General features: G+C 40.7%; 3 protein-coding genes across 6 annotated transcripts in view; 2 read left to right on the forward strand and 1 right to left on the reverse strand.

Moving 5' to 3' along the window:
• Window positions 1-4,925: 4,925 nt before the first annotated feature.
• Window positions 4,926-7,719, forward strand: dhrs9 (dehydrogenase/reductase (SDR family) member 9). Its single transcript, XM_083997356.1, has 5 exons — window positions 4,926-5,052; window positions 6,078-6,394; window positions 6,476-6,734; window positions 6,821-6,984; window positions 7,170-7,719. Exons 2-5 carry the CDS (start codon window positions 6,082-6,084, stop codon window positions 7,391-7,393), a joined length of 960 nt encoding a protein of 319 aa, XP_083853482.1. The 5' UTR covers window positions 4,926-5,052; window positions 6,078-6,081; the 3' UTR covers window positions 7,394-7,719.
• A 142-nt stretch (window positions 7,720-7,861) lies between these two features.
• Window positions 7,862-12,725, forward strand: rdh1 (retinol dehydrogenase 1). 3 transcript variants are annotated; one of them, XM_083997355.1, is made up of 7 exons: window positions 8,290-8,319; window positions 8,500-8,589; window positions 9,226-9,261; window positions 9,395-9,725; window positions 10,983-11,241; window positions 12,018-12,181; window positions 12,272-12,722. In XM_083997355.1, exons 3-7 carry the CDS (start codon window positions 9,244-9,246, stop codon window positions 12,496-12,498), a joined length of 999 nt encoding a protein of 332 aa, XP_083853481.1. In that variant the 5' UTR covers window positions 8,290-8,319; window positions 8,500-8,589; window positions 9,226-9,243; the 3' UTR covers window positions 12,499-12,722. The 3 variants fall into 3 exon arrangements, with proteins under 3 accessions (XP_083853479.1, XP_083853480.1, XP_083853481.1); XM_083997353.1 differs by lacking the exon at window positions 8,500-8,589 and having other exon boundaries at window positions 7,862-8,319; window positions 12,272-12,725; XM_083997354.1 differs by lacking the exons at window positions 8,290-8,319; window positions 8,500-8,589 and adding an exon at window positions 7,862-8,050 and having other exon boundaries at window positions 12,272-12,721.
• Window positions 12,726-12,896: 171 nt separating this feature from the next.
• Window positions 12,897-19,803, reverse strand: part of lrp2a (low density lipoprotein receptor-related protein 2a) — a 44,958-nt gene continuing 38,051 nt past the window's right edge. For both annotated transcript variants that reach the window (XM_083997352.1, XM_083997351.1), the window contains 19 exons: window positions 19,665-19,802; window positions 19,436-19,558; window positions 19,174-19,302; window positions 18,764-18,895; window positions 18,509-18,640; window positions 18,241-18,384; window positions 17,979-18,144; window positions 17,760-17,888; window positions 17,421-17,644; window positions 17,118-17,297; window positions 16,743-16,862; window positions 16,462-16,552; window positions 16,228-16,295; window positions 15,392-15,509; window positions 15,174-15,294; window positions 14,872-14,982; window positions 14,008-14,127; window positions 13,840-13,911; window positions 12,897-13,738 (listed from right to left, as the gene is read on the reverse strand). In XM_083997352.1, coding sequence (XP_083853478.1) covers window positions 13,565-13,738; window positions 13,840-13,911; window positions 14,008-14,127; window positions 14,872-14,982; window positions 15,174-15,294; window positions 15,392-15,509; window positions 16,228-16,295; window positions 16,462-16,552; window positions 16,743-16,862; window positions 17,118-17,297; window positions 17,421-17,644; window positions 17,760-17,888; window positions 17,979-18,144; window positions 18,241-18,384; window positions 18,509-18,640; window positions 18,764-18,895; window positions 19,174-19,302; window positions 19,436-19,558; window positions 19,665-19,802 — 2,492 coding nt within the window. In that variant the 3' untranslated portion in view covers window positions 12,897-13,564. The remainder of the gene's footprint in view (window positions 13,739-13,839; window positions 13,912-14,007; window positions 14,128-14,871; window positions 14,983-15,173; window positions 15,295-15,391; window positions 15,510-16,227; window positions 16,296-16,461; window positions 16,553-16,742; window positions 16,863-17,117; window positions 17,298-17,420; window positions 17,645-17,759; window positions 17,889-17,978; window positions 18,145-18,240; window positions 18,385-18,508; window positions 18,641-18,763; window positions 18,896-19,173; window positions 19,303-19,435; window positions 19,559-19,664; window position 19,803) is intronic.

Below are 19,803 nucleotides of genomic sequence, written 5' to 3' on the forward strand. Positions count from 1 at the left end.
ATGGGTGAATGACCGCAAGGCCATTAGTTATGGTCAGGTGCTGTCTCAATAACACTCCATCTTTACATCAAGCTGTGGATGTAAAAAGCTTGTTTCCAAGTAATTTGAATAGTAATGTAAAACTTTCTTCATTATCCAATTTACTGTTTACTGTATGTACAGTATAAAGGCCCCAGTTAGATTAGATATGTGACACAATTTTACACCTCACTTTTTTAAGGGGTATAAATTTCAGATTGTGGTGATTTCTTTCTTTTTTTAAGCAAAGGTAGCCTACTATTACTTTTATTTGAAAAACAAGACACAGGGCAGTCTCCTACACGGCAGCTAAAAAACACAGCGGGGCGATAGGTCTATTCAGTTTGAGGTTTTTTCTTCATCTATGTTGAAGAGTATGACCTGCCATTGTGACAAGATTCACAAAGTACATTATGTTTGGGTTTAAGATCAATAAAAAGTCAACAAAAAAAAAGTTTTGCACATGTATTTCATAACACCGTAATTTTTTTAACCAGCCAACATCATGGAGCGTTCTTACTGTATGATTATAGAAACATTGGTATGAACATAAAGCAAATAAATAGCTTTCTAATAGTGGAAATGATGAAACATTTACATTATAAGCAGCTGTTTGAGGGGGTTAATGCCCGCTAGAACAAGTAGTAATAGTGACCTGAGTTCGGAATTTGCTCCTTTTTTACAACCAGTTATTATTCACAACACAGATGATTGATAATACCACAAGAGGGAGGGAGGGGGCTCCAGTCAATGACACTGTGATAAAGAAAAAAAAACTGTCTGTTCTTCTACAGCTCATAAACCTCATAAGCTGAGGGCTATCTGGCATGGAGAAGCCTGCACTCATTCGTGATCAAATGTGGGAGAGGACAGAATTCAAGTATATGAAACCATATCTCATTCTGGTGATATGTAACTGGCATATTGTGGTAACTTTTGGCTGCAAAAAATAGTACATTACTGTATGTGTTTCACTAAAAGTGTTGTAGATTAAATTTTAAACAATGATAAACCAGCAACAGCTGTTTTATTTGGTGTCAGAGAACCAAGTAGTGTTCCTTTATATGTAATCTGAGTTTTATTTTTCTGTGTTTTGGTATCTGGTCTGACAACCCATGCATGTTGGTCCATGCACATGTCCGCATTAGCACACGTGAGTCCGTCCAACATTCATCTTCCACACGTCAGATAGTGCAGTAGGCAAAGAAGACCTTCCAGGTTTTCCTCCACTGAAGATGTGATGTGCCTTTTTTTAAATTATAAACCCAAGTTTCAAATTAATTTAGTCATGTTTTAAATGCAAGGACAATCAAGAATCAATCTATCTAACATGCAGTTACTCATATTTCGAATCTGTTCAGCAAATTGGCTTGCTGCCAGTTTTGTTGTGGTTGATATGCCAGTTAAGGTGTTAAGGTGGCCAGTGGTTGTGGCTGGAAGTTGTGCTTCTTGTTTTGTGTTTAGTGAAACATTCACTGGACCTCACTCCACCATGTAAAGGGGTGTGCATGGCAGGTGAGGGTAGTAGAATTAAGGCCAGAGGAGGCATCTGCTCTGCTCTGAGATGCCAGTGGTCTAGTGCAACATCTAGTGGCAGTGAGGATTGCTTACTTTTAAAGGAGTTGGTTACTTTGGGAATTACATAAATTCTTGCTGAAAATTAGATGGAAAGATGTAACCACTGTCACATCAGTGGAAACTGTTAGTGGAGTTGACTTGATGGTAGCCTAGAGAGAAAAAGAAAAAAAAGAAGAAAAAAATCATAATCCACCTACTGGCATCCTCGAGTGATTCAAATTAAATGTATTATTACCAGCACGCACCTCACATTTTGTATCCTGCAGGGTAGACAGATCTAAAGAGATAAATTCTTACTTTACTGTTTGACTTTAGTATTTATAGTTTTTTTTAACTATATCTTGTGTCCATGCTGCATGCCTGATGGACAGATGTAAATCTTTCACCTGAACAAATACATTCTTTCCTCAAACCTTAAATAATATATATATATGTTTAAACTCTCAGTGTGGACAGTTATCAGGCACAAGTCAACAGAATGTGTCATGCTTTTGTGCCTGTCTGTGGCGTCACGGAATTCACCATTTATTAACTTGATCGATAACTTACAAATTGAAAATTAACTTGTAAGTTAATTTTTTGAGATTTAACTTTTGAGTTGTTTACATACTGAATCTGAAATGTAGCTCCAGTCAGTCGCCAAACTGGATATGAAAACAAACATGACAGAATCAACAAAACCAGAAGGTAAGTGATCTTATTTCACATACGAAACTAATACAACAATGTTTTATATCATAAGTCAAATCTAAATGGGGGTAATCGGAGGGTATTGGAGGGTAAAGGGTGGAGGTTAGAAGAGCGGAGGGACTTGTTGTTCTTCTATTCCTCCATTGTCCTTCTTTCTCTTCTACTCCTCCTTCTTGTCTTTCTCTCCTCTCTCTCTTCTAATTCTGTTCTCTCTCCTCTCTCTCTTTTCTCTCTTGTTATTTTCTTTCTATCTTTTCCCTCTTCTCATTTTTCTCTCTCCTCTCTTTCTCTCCTCTCCCTCCTCTTGTTTTTCTCTCTCTCTCATCCTTTTCTGCTCCTTCATCTCCTCTTTGAGCCTCTTCTCTTTCTCCTTCTTCATCTTTGCTTTCTCCTCATCAGTTTTGGAGACCACTTCCTGAAGCTCAGTGTTTTCACTGGTCCGGCGCTGCATATATTAGCTATTAGCTGAGCTCTTTTTAGTAAGAACTTTAAACTTTATCTATTTTCTTTTATTTTACTTTTATTTGCTCTTGCTTTTAACTCTGTTTTTAGTGTTTGTTTGTTTTTAGGGGAGAGTGGGGTAATTTGTGCCATGGGGCAAGTAGTTCCACCCCTGTTATCTAGAAAACCATAGAAGAAGTTGGTCATGTGACCACATATTTTTGAAGGGGCATCCATTTCACTCATCCTATCAAGAAGGGAGACACATGGCTTGAGAGGAAAGCACATTTATGTTCAAAAAACAAGTTTTTGCCCTCCAAAGTAACATTTCTATGATCAAGGTTTTTTGATTACCGTGTTTGAACAATTATAGATAACTTTGAAAACAGTTCACACATGTTTCAGTGCTTTATTAAGCTACACCATGAGTCTATACAGTTAGCATGATGCCAGCTCAAAACCGCTGGGGAATCCTTTTTTCTCAAAATGCTGGGCTTGCCGGTAATTTGTGCCAAAGGGCCTGGGTTAAGTTGTGCCAGTGGCAGTGCTGTCTGTGTATAGGAGAAACATGGCAGTGGGCACTGATTTGCTTGAAACTTGTGTGATGAGGGACCGCCCCTGAACACACCTGCCCAGTCTGGTTGTGCTTGTAGCCTGGTGGATGAACAAAACATGGCGCTTCTTTGCGCCACAGCCCCCAGCGTGGCTCAGGCCTCCGCGACTGCATGGGGACAAGCGAGGGCCCGATCATCGCCGCTACTGGCTTTAATTTTGTATTGAATGGCTTGCTTTTATATAGCATTATCATTTGTGAGATTAAAATGATCTGTTTTACTTCAATTATCAATGGCACAATTTACCCCAGTGTATTCTCTCTAATGGCACAACTTACCCCACACCGGGGGCAAGTTGTGCCACAAAACCACTTTTTTTTTCTAAAGCTATATTTCTGAATCAGTTTATCTAAGATTCAAAGTGATTGTTCCCAGTGATGCACAACATCCTAAACTATATGTACATATATTAGTTGGGGGCATTATTTTAATCCCCTTGCTTTAAAGGCAATTTAAGTAAAAATTGGCACTACTTACCCCGCTCTCCCCTATTCTGTTTTATGCTTCTCTTTTTAAAAAAAAATATTTTGTCTTTATGTAAAGCACATTGAGTTGCCTTGGTATGAAATGCGCTATAAAGATGCCTTGCCTTGCCTTGCATGTCCTCCTCCATCCTTCAGGTCTGTAACAGCCGGTGTCTCTCCTTGTTGAGCCAGCTCTCCTCCATGTCTATTCTCTTTTTGGGCAGCTCCTCTTTCTCTATCTTCTCCTGTGCAAGTCTTTCCTGCAGGGCGTTGACTTTGGCCTCGCAGTCAGTCTCAATATCCTGGAGCTTGGTCTTCATCCTGGAGTTCCTGCGTGCACTCCAGGTTCTTTTGTTCCAGTGTAATATTTTCAATCCTAGCACTGGTGAAACTGGGAAAAGGGGACCTCCTTCACTTTAATCTTCTCTTCCTTCTCTTGGAGCTCTGCCCTCTCCCCCTTGGCTGTCATTTGGTTGATTGTAAATAACACATAAGGCAGGCCATTGCTGAACTCCATCTTACATTCAGGGATTCTCGTTTTGTGGAGGAATAAATGGTCAGTTATCAAGCAGCAGCAGCAGCAGAATTAGCTGCTACTTTTAGTCATCATACATCATTTATTGTTATGAAACACACACCTTCTCACCCACTGGGTTGGGTCAAAGGAACAACCCGTATACTCTGAGTCATATGGTAAAACCCAAGCCTTGGGTCAAACCGACAGACTGAGTTTTCTGTCTTGTGGTTACCCAACAATTTCAAGGAAACATTTTAAAAAAGAAAAGAAAAGAAAAGAAGCATGTGTAACATTAGGCCTATTTGCAATAAAAAAATAAAAAAAACAACAACAACTAGGCCTATGTTTTCATGAATGTATCTGTAGGCTATGTTACTTAGAGCTACTAAAAACCACTTGGTAACTTACACATTCATAGTTTGATCCTATGTATGTAGGAAGAAAAACTAATTTCGCATAACTGAAATTATAGGCTAAATGTCTGCGGTCGAGTCACGTCTGACCTTTACCTTACTTACCATGGGACATCCGGCAGGTGGCGCTCCGCCCACGTCATGATCTCCACGGCAACAGGAGGCGGCCGACCGACGGACGTTCCCGGAAGTGGGAACAGGTTTGGTCTTAACCGGGCAGGTTTACCGCCTCCTCCTCTCCGGGATGTTACCTCTTTTGGAGGTTCACCACCTGCAGTGAAAGACACCAGTCCGCGCCGCGACCGCAGAAAACACACGTAAGTTTATTCTCCGTGCTCTAACCGAGGAGTTGAGCTCGGCTCGGCTCGGCTCGGTCCAGATACGGACCTTCGTGAACTTTGTTGATCCTTTTCACCTGGGAGTGGGCGTTCATTGTCAACAGTCAGACTATTCACATGTATTTTTTTTTTTTCTTTTAAAGAGAGACTTGTGTGGTTGGCCTCAGCAGACTTTATAGCTTGGTAATTCATCCCTCTTGTCAAATTAAGTTTATTCTTTCAAAGCCTGAGGCCACTTCAGACGTTCAGTCTGGGAGACCAATCTTCATAAAAACCGGTGTGAGAACTATGTGATTTGCTGATAAACCTGCTGCAGCTACTCCAAGGGTGGCCTACATTCCTGGTTTCCACGGGTGCATTCAAACCCACCCTATAGAGAAATGGTTTCAAACTGTCGAAGTTTACTAAATAAGTGAAATGCTATAGGCTTACCTTAATTGGATATATATATATATATATATATATATATATATATATATATATATATATATATATATATATATATATATATATATATATATATATATATATATATATATATATATATATATATATATATATGCTATAGGCTATATTACAATATTTGGATGCTTGCTTACAAAGATATTAAAAAAAAAAAAAAAAAGCAGATAAACATTTAAAAAATGAAATTAAATAAAAACAAACAGGTAAGTAGAGGTTATAATCACTAAACCTGAAAGTTGCCTGATGTGGTCTCCAGTTCCTCCTTTCTCCTTTTGCATAAGCAATAATGTAACTCATATTCAGACACAGTCAATATTGGGGTTGAAATTAATACTTATATCCAAAGTGGACTACCAATCTTGGAAAAATCTCCAGACAAATGGGCCTGTGCAGCATCATCAGTAAAAACAACATTTTATTGGTGGGTTTTGAGTGGCTTGGTGTTTTCAGAGGTTTTAGAGTAGCTGTCTTCTCCTTATTTTGTTGCTCTATTTAACTATTTGTTGTTCTCCAATCACATGTCTCCTCTTGTGCCCTAGGAAAATGTTCCTGTATATCCTCGGGCTGGTGGCTCTTTGGTTCATCTATCGCTGGTTCAAGGAACTCAAAAGGGTTTCCAACAAGGAAGATAAATATGTCTACATCACCGGCTGTGACTCCGGGTTCGGGAACCTCCTCGCAAGACACCTGGACAAGCTGGGCTTCCGCGTGGTCGCAGCCTGTTACACCGAGAAGGGCGAGGATGAGCTGAAGAAGAGCTCGTCCGACAGACTGACGACGATGCACCTGGACGTCACCAGCTCTGAAAGCGTCGCCAAAGTAACAGATATGATCAAGACTTTGGTCGGAGAGAAGGGTGAGTGGGTTTGTTTTATTACATTTTATTTGTTATTCTCACAATAAAGAGATCTTACAACACTTTGTGGATTTTCTTCAGGCCTGTGGGCTGTCGTGAACAACGCTGGAGTCGCTGTGCCATCCGGCCCCTCCGACTGGCTCACCATAGACGATCATAAATCCATGCTGGCTGTCAATCTGTTCGGAGTGATAGATGTGACACTGAGCGTCCTCCCTCTCATCAAGAAGGCCAAAGGCAGGGTTGTGAACGTTGCCAGCGTGTTTGGGCGAATCAGCCCGTTCGGCGGACCGTACTGCGTGTCCAAATACGGAGTGGAGTCCTTCAATGACAGTTTGCGGTGAGAGGTGACATCAACTTTTTCATTGCTGGATATAAACTGACACTGTGTGTTCCTAACTTTCAGCGGTTCACTTTGTGTTGCAGTTTGGACATGGCACCATTTGGAGTAAAGGTCCTCTGCATTGAGCCGGGGTTCTTCAGAACAAATGTGACTGATACAGGGATACTGAAGAATAACTTGAAGAACCTGTGGGACAAACTTCCTCAGGACATAAAGGACGACTACGGACTAGGTTTCCTTGATAAAGGTGAGTTGCAGCAAAATCCAAGATGACGGTGTCTGTCCCTGACAGTACCTTGGTATTTTACCAAACATGGATCTTCTCAGTAAATTATGCAGAAATTATTTGGAAGTAGAAACGTTATGTTAAAGAGTTGCCCTAATGGAAACTACTGCATAATAAACCACTTGCATTACATGTTTCTCTTTCAGGCTACAAAGGGATGGATGAGAAGTTCAAGCTGTTCACAGACTCGGACCTGATGAAGGTGGTCGGCTGTATGGAGCACGCCGTCTCCGCCGTTCATCCTCGTACTCGCTACTCTCCAGGATGGGACGCAAAATTTATCTGGCTACCTCTTTCATACATGCCAACCTGCATCGTGGATCGCATTTACCTTAGCGATAGCCCCAAACCCGAAATATCTGTGCTGTAATTTAGGTCAGATTCTTTATGCAAAGGTAACTTGTATGTCAGCATTAATAGTGTCACATGAACATATTCTGTATTATAAAATGTGGTTAACAGGCATCCAGACATCATGCCTGCCTAATCATTATAACATGTCAGTTAATGGCCCCTGATCACAGACAATTGAATTTGCCGCTAGTCATCTTGAACACAGTGTCGCACCCCGTTAACTAGTACAGTTTTTGTTCTTGACGGACTTTGGCTCCACCGCAGCGGTTTCAAACCTGCATGTCTGATCATTAACGTTCTTCTCTTCTTGATATCAAATACAGCACAGTGTTTTCTCTTCAACCTTTGTTCTACATTGTTGTGTTGTCAGAGTGCATTTGAGGTTAAAAAGGAAAAGAGAGAAAAAAAAAGAAACACTTTTCAGACCAGGGGTCGCGTAACCTGGTGTAGTTTATTACGCAATCTCAGGCTGGTGAAACAGTTTGACCTGCTGTTACATCCGCAATGGACCTTGACTCTGCAGACACACTGAAGTGAGTCCACAGAAACTTAAGCACAACTTCTCCTGGAGCGTCCAGTGTTGACTGAGAAAGGATCGCCACTGCTTTACCTTTACCTTATCTCATTTTCCTCAAGTCGCATCTAAAGGTTTCTCTGAAGAATTGTAGCCATGGTATGTGTGCAATATTATTATCATTATGCATGCTACATATTTTGAAATGGAATTAACTTTGACTTTGATGTCTACGGGGATTACCCAAGTTCTGGTATATTTAAATTAACTTGTTATTTTAACCTGTTATTTTTCTTGATTCGACATAAATTTGTACCAGAAATGAACAGTGACAGACAAACATGGACAGATTGAGCGGCTTTGCAGTTGTGTACACCTAAATGAAATCTGATGCCATCTGGTGGTCAAGTAAAACAAACACATTAAAGGTTAAGTTCAACCAAATCTTTCTCATCTTACTTTGGTTCTACCTCGCCTGTGAGGTCTTTCATTTTCATGCCGAGATGCACCACAATGGAGATGAATGAGTTTTTAATGGTGTTGAACGCAACACAAAGTGTCATTTCCTAGAATGACTTGAGCGGTTGATCTCTTTACCACTTTGCTAGTTGTGTTGCCTGTGGTCGAAAAAAGTATTTAGAAACTGCAGTACCCCATGGCAAGTTACTCTACAGCTAAAAAGATCCTGAAGTGATCAGGTAAAAAGGCCCTTTTGTAAAATATAATTTTTATTATTTGATTAATATTGTTCAATATTGTAGATTAATGTAAAACTGCATTTAGTCTTGGTTGAGGTGGAGTTTGTAGGAGCCAAAACCTGATGTTGAATTGCCCTGTCATTTCAGCTGATGGTCTGTAAATGCTTATTCAGTAATGAGGGTTAATGCAGTGTTTTCAACCTTGGGGTCGGGACCCCACATGGGGTCGCCTGAAATTCAAATGGGGTCGCCTGAAATGTTTGGTATTTGATACTCAAAAAAATTACTGATAATTTTTTTTTAAACTAATTATTATTCTTTTTAAAATTATGATTTAAAACACCACACACAATCTTAAACAATAGTATTCTATACTTTCACTTTCAATATAAATCGAGTTCAAATAAAATGCAGCATTATGAAAATATCTGAGCTGGCTCTTGATTGAGGGCGTGGGGTCGCAGAAATGTGTGATGTCAAAATGGGGTCACAAGCCAAAAAAGGTTGGGAACCGCTGGTAGAAGTGTGTAGCCACATAGATGCCCTTTGTGTATTTACCTAACATGAATCTTCAGTGTGTGTGTGGAAGTCTAATGTTTTCAACTGAAGAAACTCACCTCAGGTCTCTCCACTCAGGTGTTTACTGACAATCTAATGACATCCTTACTAGAGGTAAGTAGATTTCTCTTTCTGTTGGCACGAATTGCAATACACACCCCTAGTTCCACCACTTTGATGTGATAAATTGCATTCAGATGTTTGTTTTAGTCAAATTGTGACTTAAAAGTGTGTTTGTGTGTTTTAGGTCATCCTGTCACACCTGGTCTTAACCTCTACTTTGCTTCTGCTCGCTCTCGCTGCCATCCGATGGCGCATCAGAGACTCCTACAAGGTTGGCGGCTTCAGCCAGAAGCACGTCTTCATCACAGGCTGTGACAGTGGCTTCGGGAATCTGCTGGCCAGGCAGCTGGACGGAAAAGGTTTCCACGTCATAGCCGCTTGTCTGACGGAGAAAGGTGCAGCAGATCTGGCAGCAGAAGCCTCTCCCAGACTGAAGACCCTCCTGCTGAATGTTACAGACAGTGAGAGCATCAAGAGGGCGGTGGAGTTTGTGAGACGAGAGGTCGGAGAGCGAGGTGAGCCGGGCGGACAGCGGGGGGTACGCACAGATAAGGTGCCAGTCAGAGTGAGGCACCGGAGGAGATAAGGCAACCTGGACCATCCCATCATCAACCCATCATCCTCCTACTGATAGCATGTAACAGCCAGAAACACAGTAAAGCTTCTGCAGTGCAGACATAAATCTGTAATACAGATTGATAAAAAAAAAAGTTTATCCTGACTTCATTCTAAACGTCTTAGGAGCTTTTTAAACCTCACGTAATTTGTAGACTGGATTTAACCTCCCTATTTCTCACTGTCTCAATCCTACGGTGGCCCAGACAGCTTCAGTCTGTAGTCCACAGTATTCTCTATATAACAACATTACACAAGCAAAGTCTTAGTCCATTACTCCATTAGGATCTTGGACAAACTTCATTTAGGCTCTCATTTGGTTTCTGCTGAGATTGGTGCCTTTCAACTTTTAATCATAAATCAAATTTTGTCACTTTTCAGAATCATATTTTATGTGGTTAAAGAGCCAAAATAAAAAGGGGAAACCGTAACAATGATAACTCAAGGACATAGGAAATGTGCAAGAGGATTCAGTGGAAATACTATGTTGAAATTTCTTTATTTGGATAAACCCCTTGAGATGTATCATCTCGTTTTCGAGGAGGTCCAATTCCAATCATTTATATCTTAGTGGGACAGAAAATGTAGGTGAAAATACCTAAATTCCTGTGGCTGCAGCCTCTAATGAAACACTTTAATGTTTTTCTCATAGATGATAAATCATTGATCTTTTTTGGGTTTTGACTGTTGTTCCAACAGTTAATTGTGATAAGAACTTAAAGATTGATTATAAAGATTATTAGTTACAGCCTAATGTAAATACCTTACACTTAATTTACAGAGGGTGTGGGGCTCCACTTTGGAAAGATAAAGGAGCTTATTTGGATAAAATGTACTGATTTTTAAAAATCAAGGAGAGTCAAATTAAACATAACCATATTTCATGATAATATGCTTGATTTACAGCTTTTGAGTAACTGAGGAATTCTCAACAGAAGATAGCAAATTATTCAAATATATTTTCTTAATTAAAAAAAAAACCTTTAACAAACCATTTTCATTTTATTTCTCACACACATGCACCTGATCATAATGGAGACATAATTTCTGATATTTAAGAAGATGATATAAACACTCACTTATGAACAGAAGAGAAATAAAGATGAGATGCTGCTGTCAGTGGTAATAAGTAACCACCATGTCTCTTTCCTCTGAAGGTCTGTGGGGGCTGGTCAATAATGCCGGCAGGTCCACACCCATCGGCCCGCCAGAATGGATGCAGTTGGAGGATTTTACAAAAGTTTTGGATGTGAATCTGATTGGAGTTATCGATGTGACTCTTCAGTTCCTGCCGCTGCTGAAGAAAGCCCAGGGCAGGGTGGTAAATGTGGCCAGTATCCTGGGCAGACTGTCTCTCACCGGTGGAGGATACTGCCTGTCCAAGTTTGGAGTGGAAGCCTTTTCTGACAGCCTCAGGTACAGGAGCATGGGGTACCCCTCGGTTAAAATATTGCTGTAAACGGGTTAGCAGAACCAAAGATAACCTGTAGAGCAGAGTAGATCCTACTCTACAAGGGGCAACTTGGTATAAATAAAAAAACTGCTGTCATTGTCACTTAAAACCTATTAGAAAAATGAGTAATTAGAAGAGGTCAGAAATCAAACAGGCCAAATTACATTGTGTTTGCAAGGATGGAATAAAGGACTCCACCCTGATGAAAAAAACAGTCGATGTCTTAAGTCACCGAGAGTCCGTTAAAAATAATTTTCAGCTTTTCCTTTGGCTTCGACAGTGGTTTTACAAAACACACCATATTATTTACTGTAAGAATTTCCTTTTACACTAGTTTCACAGTGAATGTTAAGAGAGAAAGACTGACCATTTCTGAACTTAATTAAAATATAAAAACGTAATTAAAACAACAACAACAACAATCTTTGGTTTATCAAATACTTAAGAAAAAAAAAATATATATATATATATAGTTACTGCCTTTAGGTTGGCCCAGTGGTTCCCAACATAGGGGTCAGGCCCCTCTCTAGGATCCATTTGGGTGGCTAATAAGATATCTCTTCTGTGAAGTAGGCTACTTGAGCAAACCTACGAGTAAATGTTATTTACATCTACTGTATTCAGGTACAAAAAATAGCAAATTTGTAAATAAACATCATGTAAAACTACTTTTAAAGGAAAAATGGAGTGTCTTTCTGATACTCCTCTCTAGACCTTAATATCTGCTTCTTCTGTCCAGGAAGGACATGCAGCACTTTGGTATCAAAGTGAGTATCATCGAGCCTGGTTTCTTCAAGACAGCAGTGACTCAACTGGATCTGATTGAAGCTGACCTGAGGAGGCTGTGGACTCGCCTCCCTCAAGACGTCAAAGCCTCATATGGAGCCACATATTTTGACGAATGTGAGTGGAAGAAGTATAGTTGATTTCATTCGGAATCAGTGTCGAGTGAATATCCTAAGATTCCTCTCTTCTCTCTTTCCTCCACAACAGATGTGAAAGCTCAAAGTTTCTCCATGGGGATCTTGTGCAGTGCAGATATCTCCAAGGTGACCAGGTGCATGGAGCACGCGCTGACCGCTTCTTTCCCTCGTACGCGTTATGGTGCAGGCTGGGATGCCAAGCTCTTTTGGATCCCTCTGTCCTACCTGCCTTCATTTGTTTCAGACTTTGTTGTCGGTGTGCTTCTCCCTTCGCCTAAAGACGAGAGGAACATCTAGCAGATAACTTCTGCCTCTGTAAATACAGTTCGTGTGATTGCTTTTTACTGTCAGCAAAGAAAATATATTATAAAATGAAACATATTGTGACGACTGCGTTACAAAATAGGAAATTTATTCATTCATCTCTCAGCAGCAGCAATTTAAACCACATGGGCAAGTTCTGGATGATCACAGGTACAGTTTTTATTTGTCCACATTATGATACAAAATAAATCATTTATGAAAAGAATTTATTCAGTGTTTGTTTTTATAAAACAATTCTACATCCTGCTTCCTCAGGTCACGTGTTGATCCTTAAAGATAATCGACTACATTAATTCATCTCCATGACACAGACATGGGCACGTTCAAGTATTGCTCCAAACTATTTTGGCCATTTAATCCAATATCATTACTTAAAGAAATGATCATGTTGATTCAAAGAAGTCAGGGAGCATAGGTAGAGGTTAAGTACGGTGAGTATGCTTTGCACACGTAATTTAGCTCATGTATCTGTTTATACTGAAGCACATGTGAGTTTAAGTCCAATTACTTTTGTCTTGATTTAATTTTCCAGCCCTGAAATGAGGTATATAAACATGAAAGATGAAGTAAATACATCTTCAGTTTTGTTCAGTGGAAAAAAACGTCATTATCCAACATATTTCTCTAATAACCCTTCGATCATACCAGCACTGTACATTCAGAATGCAGATCACCTTTTACATGTGTTACTGTGTTTATGTTGAACTATTCATAGGATCTATTTCAAAGATATTTCCTGACAAAATCTTACTGTTCAAATTTACAAATATACAACATATTTATTAACATTTCTATCAGCAGCTTCAGTGCAAAGATATACATATTGTACATCAGAATAAAGAAAAAAAACATTAACACAAGAATTGGCATAAGAAATGTCAGAAGGCATAGTCACAGAAGATGTCTTTCTTCATTCTATAGAAATGTATTTCTCTTTTCTAAAACAATTTGAGTTTTGTACACAGGCTGCATAAAAAAATAAATTCTGTGCAAAGTGTGTTTCTTTTTTTTTTCTCGATTCCCATCTGTGAGAGAGGGGTTATACGTCACTGTCCTCTTTAACGAGGTTGGCCGTGTCTTTGAAACTGTCCTCGGTTGGCGAAAAGGTGCTGGGACGATCCCTCTTGTGAGGTTTGGCAGGGGGGGCAAACGGAGAGGGTTCAGGGGCAGAAGAGCTGTCCCCACTGCTGCCTACAGGCTTTTCATCCTTCATCTGTCAAGTAAAGCAAAATATAAAGCAAAAGATTTAAAAAAAAAAAACTTCATTATTTTAAAACTCATACAGTAGGCTATCTAAAAAATGTCCAAACTCACCTCTGAGTATGAAGGGTTTTCAAACGTGGTGCTTGGCTTTAATTTTCGTTTGAATAAGTTCCACTTTGACTCCTGCAAACAATCAGACAGTGAGGTCACATTTAACTTCTGTAACACTTCTTCTGTTGTTTTAAAAAGGGTCCACAGTGTTTTAAAAGAGACACACACCTGAACAGGTTTGGTGCTGGTGACAGAGGAGGTGTTTACAATGCCCACATTGTGATCCCCACGATACGCCGGGTTCACAAAGTTGTTCTCCAGCTGTTCACCGCTCACGTTAACAGTGACCTGATTAAAAGGAGAACATTTCAGATGTCACACCAACTAACCGCGTTCTGCCACGTTCAGCAGAGCTCACCCGCTTAACTCTAACTGTGAGGGGCGAATGAAATATTGAGTCAATGATCAAGAGGCACTTTCACTACACAGTGTCCTTGTAGGTGGGGGAACAATTATCTTAAAAAAGAAAAACAATATTGGACCAATCAATAGATGTGTCTGTGTAGAATCAAAGAGGAGCTGAAAAGAGACAGTAGTCATTAGCAGCAAATAAATTTCCCTTGTGTTCATAAAATATTAGGAATGATGAAACCGGCCCACACACTTTGATGCTAACACTGAACAATCTTCTGTTCAATTCAAAAATTAAAATCCTCTGATTCTATTGTGAAATTGTATTTCTGACCCTGGGAAACATACACACAACATTATATCTGGAAAAAAAAAATCTATAAAAGTCAGTGAACTGTTTTTTTTTTGTTTTTTTTACCCCCAGTCTTTTCATTCACTATGTTTGTGATCAGCTCATGGTGTTCGTTGACCTCAGAGACCTGCTCACCTACAGACAGGTGAAATGGCTTAAAAAATGACTTAAAACTAAAAAAGCATGATGGAAGTTTAAGCATGTGCAGTGTGTGATTTACAGGAATAATTGGTGTTATTTGGTGCCATGCAATTCATTGTGCAAAGGTCTGTCTGAATGGGCATGACAGAAAAACAAAACAGATAACTTATTAATTCAGGTGTGAGTACCTGTGTGGCATGAATGACAGCTGGAGCCCCGGACACCCCAGGAGCGGTGGCATATAATGGGTTCTCAAATGTGATTGGCTGCCTCCCAGCTTCCATGGCAAAGTTATCATCCTATGGGGATATTGATAGGAAAGTTTTAAAGTTAAGATTAAACCTAAAAAGACCATAATCATATGTTAATCATTCACAGTTGATGCTGAAGCAAGCAGTTTAAAAAGGAAAACCAAACTAAATGCTGACAGCACATTTTTAATAACGGAGGAGATTATTAATTACTAATATAGGATCCTTCCTGGACTCACCATCTGCATGGCCGTGTCAATGAATGACACTCCAATGTGTGTTGGCCCGAGATCAACATTATCACCCGAACGAAACGTCACCCCATTCCCAGTCTCACCAGACTTCACCAGGCTGCTGAGGCTGGACAAAAACAAAAAAAAACACTCCAAACTTTGATCTAAACACTCAAGTGTGAGTTTCTGTAGAAGCAGGAGTCAAAAGACGAGAGCTGACGTACCTAGGTAGTTTGGGCATGGAGGGGATGAAGGATCCTGTTCGTTTGTAGTTGAGGAAAACCCCGACAGCCAAAGCTCCAGTGATCAGGATGATGATAGCAGCCAGTAAGACAGCAACAGCTAAACACACAAACATGGAAAATACTCAGTTGTGTGATTATGAGATACGTGGAACAAAGAGCTGTCCTCAAACATTCCCAGTGATATTATTGCTGACTTGTCTCACACTGTTAATGACCTCTGGATGACCTGTTGCTGAAGTTAAACAGTGATCAGCTGTTGTATTTATTGAGCAAAACTGTGTTGGCCAGTCAACATCTTCAGTTTGTGCTGATCCAGACTGTTTTCTACGCTGTTGCCTGGAACAGCCGCTGGTAAGATAAACAAGAAGACTGACTTCATCACTTTTGGCCTTGATCAATGTCAGTAAAGCTAGCAGATCATGACCGTTAGTGTGCAGCAGCTCCCACACGTCAACCAGTGCATGTGTGAAGGACTCCCTCAGATTGTTATTTAGTCACCTTTAAACTATAGAAAAAACCAAAGTAGACACGCACATCACTCCAACAAGGGCAGGTGCTGAGTGCAAACAATAAGCAAATTAAAGAAAACAAAGGTACTCGCAACTCTGCAGGACTCAGCGTATAAATTTATTGTGACGTACGTTTCGAGCAGTAAGGATATGCTCTTCGTCAGACTTCGTTGCGAGTACCTTTGTTTTCTTAAATCACCTTTAAACTATTCCATTCTAAAAAATCACGTAAGTCTTAAAGAGGATTTATGAGCTCTGAATGAGAATCAATAAATCAAAGGATAGATAATCGAAGAAGCACCATACCTGTTCCAGCTGGAGCTCCCCTTGATTTCCCCATCTCACAGAAGCTGCCCACATAACCGTATGGACATCTAAACAAAATAACCACAACAAATATTTAATACTTGGGTCAATCTTAATGGGAAAACAGCATATTAAAAATATATACGTATATATAAACAAATTGATTAGAAATGATAAGGTTTGACTGATGGACAATCATTGGCTGGTGTACATGGCACCTGCAGCTACACTCACTTGCACTTGGGCAGACCACCTTCATCAGTGTAGCAGGTTCCACCATTCATGCATCTACATGCAAGGGGCATTGCAACAGGTGCCTCAATGGCTGCAGGAGCAGAAGCCGGCCATACACAGAGTCAGAATCAGAAACAACAACATCACAGTCTCACAAAAAACCATACGGGAGCAGCCAGGCACGTGGGGGAGAATGGGCTGATGAATGTAAAAGGATGATGCAACACAACAGGTAACACAAGACCATAGTCTGTACATGCAGCCAGACTGTCGTTGTTTACCTGCATCACATTTGTTGGAGTCAAAATCGGCCTGAGAGGAGCCCTGTGGGCAGGTGCAGGTGTACCCACCAGGCCTGAGGAGACAGAGGTGGCTGCACACGTTCTTACAGGGGTTCGGCACTGAAGAGGACAAAACACAAGGAATTACAAACACTGATATATTTGGTTGAATGAGAAGAGCATTGTGACATTCTCAACCTGTTTTATCTGTCATATGTTGACTGTAACTCATTACAAGGACAAGATCCTCTTGAAAACAAGATATCGGTACTTCCAGGTTAAATACAGGTTAGACTGAAAACTCATACAACATGTATGGTATTTGCTTTCTTAACTAACTTACAAACATGACAAGAATTCCTTCTGTGCTCTGACCTGACAGGTTGTGCCGGTGCTCCTGGTAAATGCGAACTTGAGTCAGCCAGGGGTTGATGGTGAGAACCTTGACTTTGTTTCCTTTCCCAAACTTATTCGTCTTCCACACTTCACCTTTCTCTTTTGTTGTCCAATACACATGCCCCTCAAAGACATCCAGACTGTAGGGATGTCCAATATCTGAAGAAAAAAAAAACAGTCCTTGGCTTTCATGCATCTCATACTCTTACTTGTTAATCGACAAATACATAAAAAGTCTGAATGTATCAGTGCCCTCTCTGCACTGTCTCTTAGTGTTCTGACCTCCTGATATGACGATCTTCCTGTCTGTGCCGTCAGGCTTCATCGATTCAATGATGTTTTCTTTTGAGTCGCACCAGTAGATCCTATTTCCATTCACATAGTCCAGTGCCAGTCCAGTAGGCCAGCCCAGATCCTCCTCCTTCACCAGCACCTCTCTGTGTTGACCGTCCATCCACGCTGACTCTATTCTGGGTTTCCTGCCCCAGTCTGTCCAGTACATCATTCTGCCATGCAGAAGAAATGACAAACATTTTTCACCATGAGATAAAGAATCTTTATGTAACTTAAAGGAATAAAGTTTGTCAGTGACAGATTTTCAATATTAGATAAGCCTCCTACCCCAGTGATGGATTTACAACAATAGCAGCAGGCTGGTCAAGGTCATTGTGGATCAACCACTTCCTGTACCGCCCATCCAATTTGGCCACTTCAATTCGATTGGTCCCTGAATCTGTCCAATAAATGTGCCTGAGAAAGGTTTGATGAGCACATCGTGAGCAGATAAGAGAAACTTTGAGAGACCTTTACAAATAATAAATCATAATCCTGGTGAATTACCCGCCAACCCAGTCCACAGCAATGCCGTCAGGATTAGCGATGTATCTCAGGCTCAGGTCCACCTCTTTCACTGGGTTGTTGCCGTGATCGTTGAATGTGGTCATATAGGCACGTTTGATGGAGCCGAACTGAGAGCCTCGACCCAGAACTGTCCAGTATACAATACCTACAGCACATTTTGGGGATAAGGGTCATCCAAATCTGTTGTTTGTATATGAACGGTAACCACACACTATTAAAGACTTTACAGCAATGGTCTTACTGAGGCCTTGTCCCTCTGGATCCCACAGGTAGTCCAAGGCTTGAATGTGCTCGGCGTTGTCCACATAGTCTGAATACTCCTCGGACGACAGGTTGAAGCGTCGGATGCGAACGTTGTCCGGCAAAAGCAGCACCGGTGCATTTCCTGTATAGATATTGAGGTGTGGTGAAAGCTGTGAGTAATTTCAATTCAGGGTCTGGCTTTAATGAGAAATAAAAGAGAGCATTTGCAAAGAATTTTCTCTTTTGAACGAACGCCAAGCTCTTACCCTGGGCAGCACACTCAGTCCCATGTGGCTCACCAAACGAGTGAAAGCCCTCAGCACAGAAGCACTCGTAGCTGCCCTTTGTGTTCTTGCACTCCTGAGGACACGTCCCATACACTTCACACTCATCCACATCTTTACCCAAGAGGAGGAGAAATTGAAAAAAAAAATTGAGAGGAAAACATTAATTGAAGGTAGAAAACTACTTTTGTTTTGGTGTTTAAACTGAGTACATGACTGACTGACTCTCTTGTTTACCTTCACAGGTGTGTTTTTCTGTTGCTCTGGGCTTGTAGCCAGGCCTGCAGGAGCAGAGGAAGCCTCCCTCTGTCAGGTCGGTACAGTTGTGTTCACAGATGTTGTCACTGCACACGTGCCCACTGCCATGGTCTGACACCAGCAAATAAAAAAACACACAATTAGAGTTAAACTTCATTAAGGCAACTGTATTATGTGCTGTTATTATTCTATCCGCTAGTTTGATGAGTTAAGTTGGCCAGGACAGCCAAAATAGCATTGCATGAAACTCACTAAATACACACCATGACTAGACTGGATTTTATTTTTCATTTTGCTGGTATATTACACTTAAATCATCGGCTGTTTGGGGAAATGAAACAATACATTGGATTTTTTTTTTTTTAACTAATAAACACTTTTCTACTTACGGCAGCCGAGCTCATCTGACTGGTCTCCACAGTCGTCATAATCATCACAGGCATACTCTAGAGGGATGCATTGTCCATTACTGCATTTGTACTCATTATCTGTGCAGGGGCCATGTGTGGGGCTTTGGCCTAGAGAAAGAGAGAGAGAGAGAGATACACCAACTTAAGAGAAGCTGTCGATGCATTTGATTATGCTCAGAAATAGTTTATATAGCTGCATTTTAAGGAGGTAAGTGCAACACAGGGACGTCACCACACTCACAGTTTTCCTGTCTCTCATCAGAGCCGTCACCACAGTCGTCAACCGAGTTACACAGCTCATGGCTGTAGATGCAACGGTTGTTTTCACAGCGGAAACGGAACGGGGTCTCACACTGGATGTCCACTGTGGATGAACAGAAACAGTCAGAGGGAGAGACATGTACTGTATACTCTCGAGAACTCGACAAAATGCAATAAGTGCTGGACTTGTGAGTGTTTATGTTACTCACAGCAGAGGTGAAGCTCCTCGTCTGAATTGTCTCCACAGTCATTGTCTCCATCACATTTCCACTGAGGCTGAACACATACGTGGTTTTTGCACTCAAACAGGAAGGGGGGGCAGTATGTGCCGTTGGGAAAGCGGGTCGC

This window comes from Trachurus trachurus (assembly GCF_905171665.1).
Source record: "Trachurus trachurus genome assembly, chromosome: 21".
Taxonomy (NCBI): domain Eukaryota; kingdom Metazoa; phylum Chordata; class Actinopteri; order Carangiformes; family Carangidae; genus Trachurus; species Trachurus trachurus.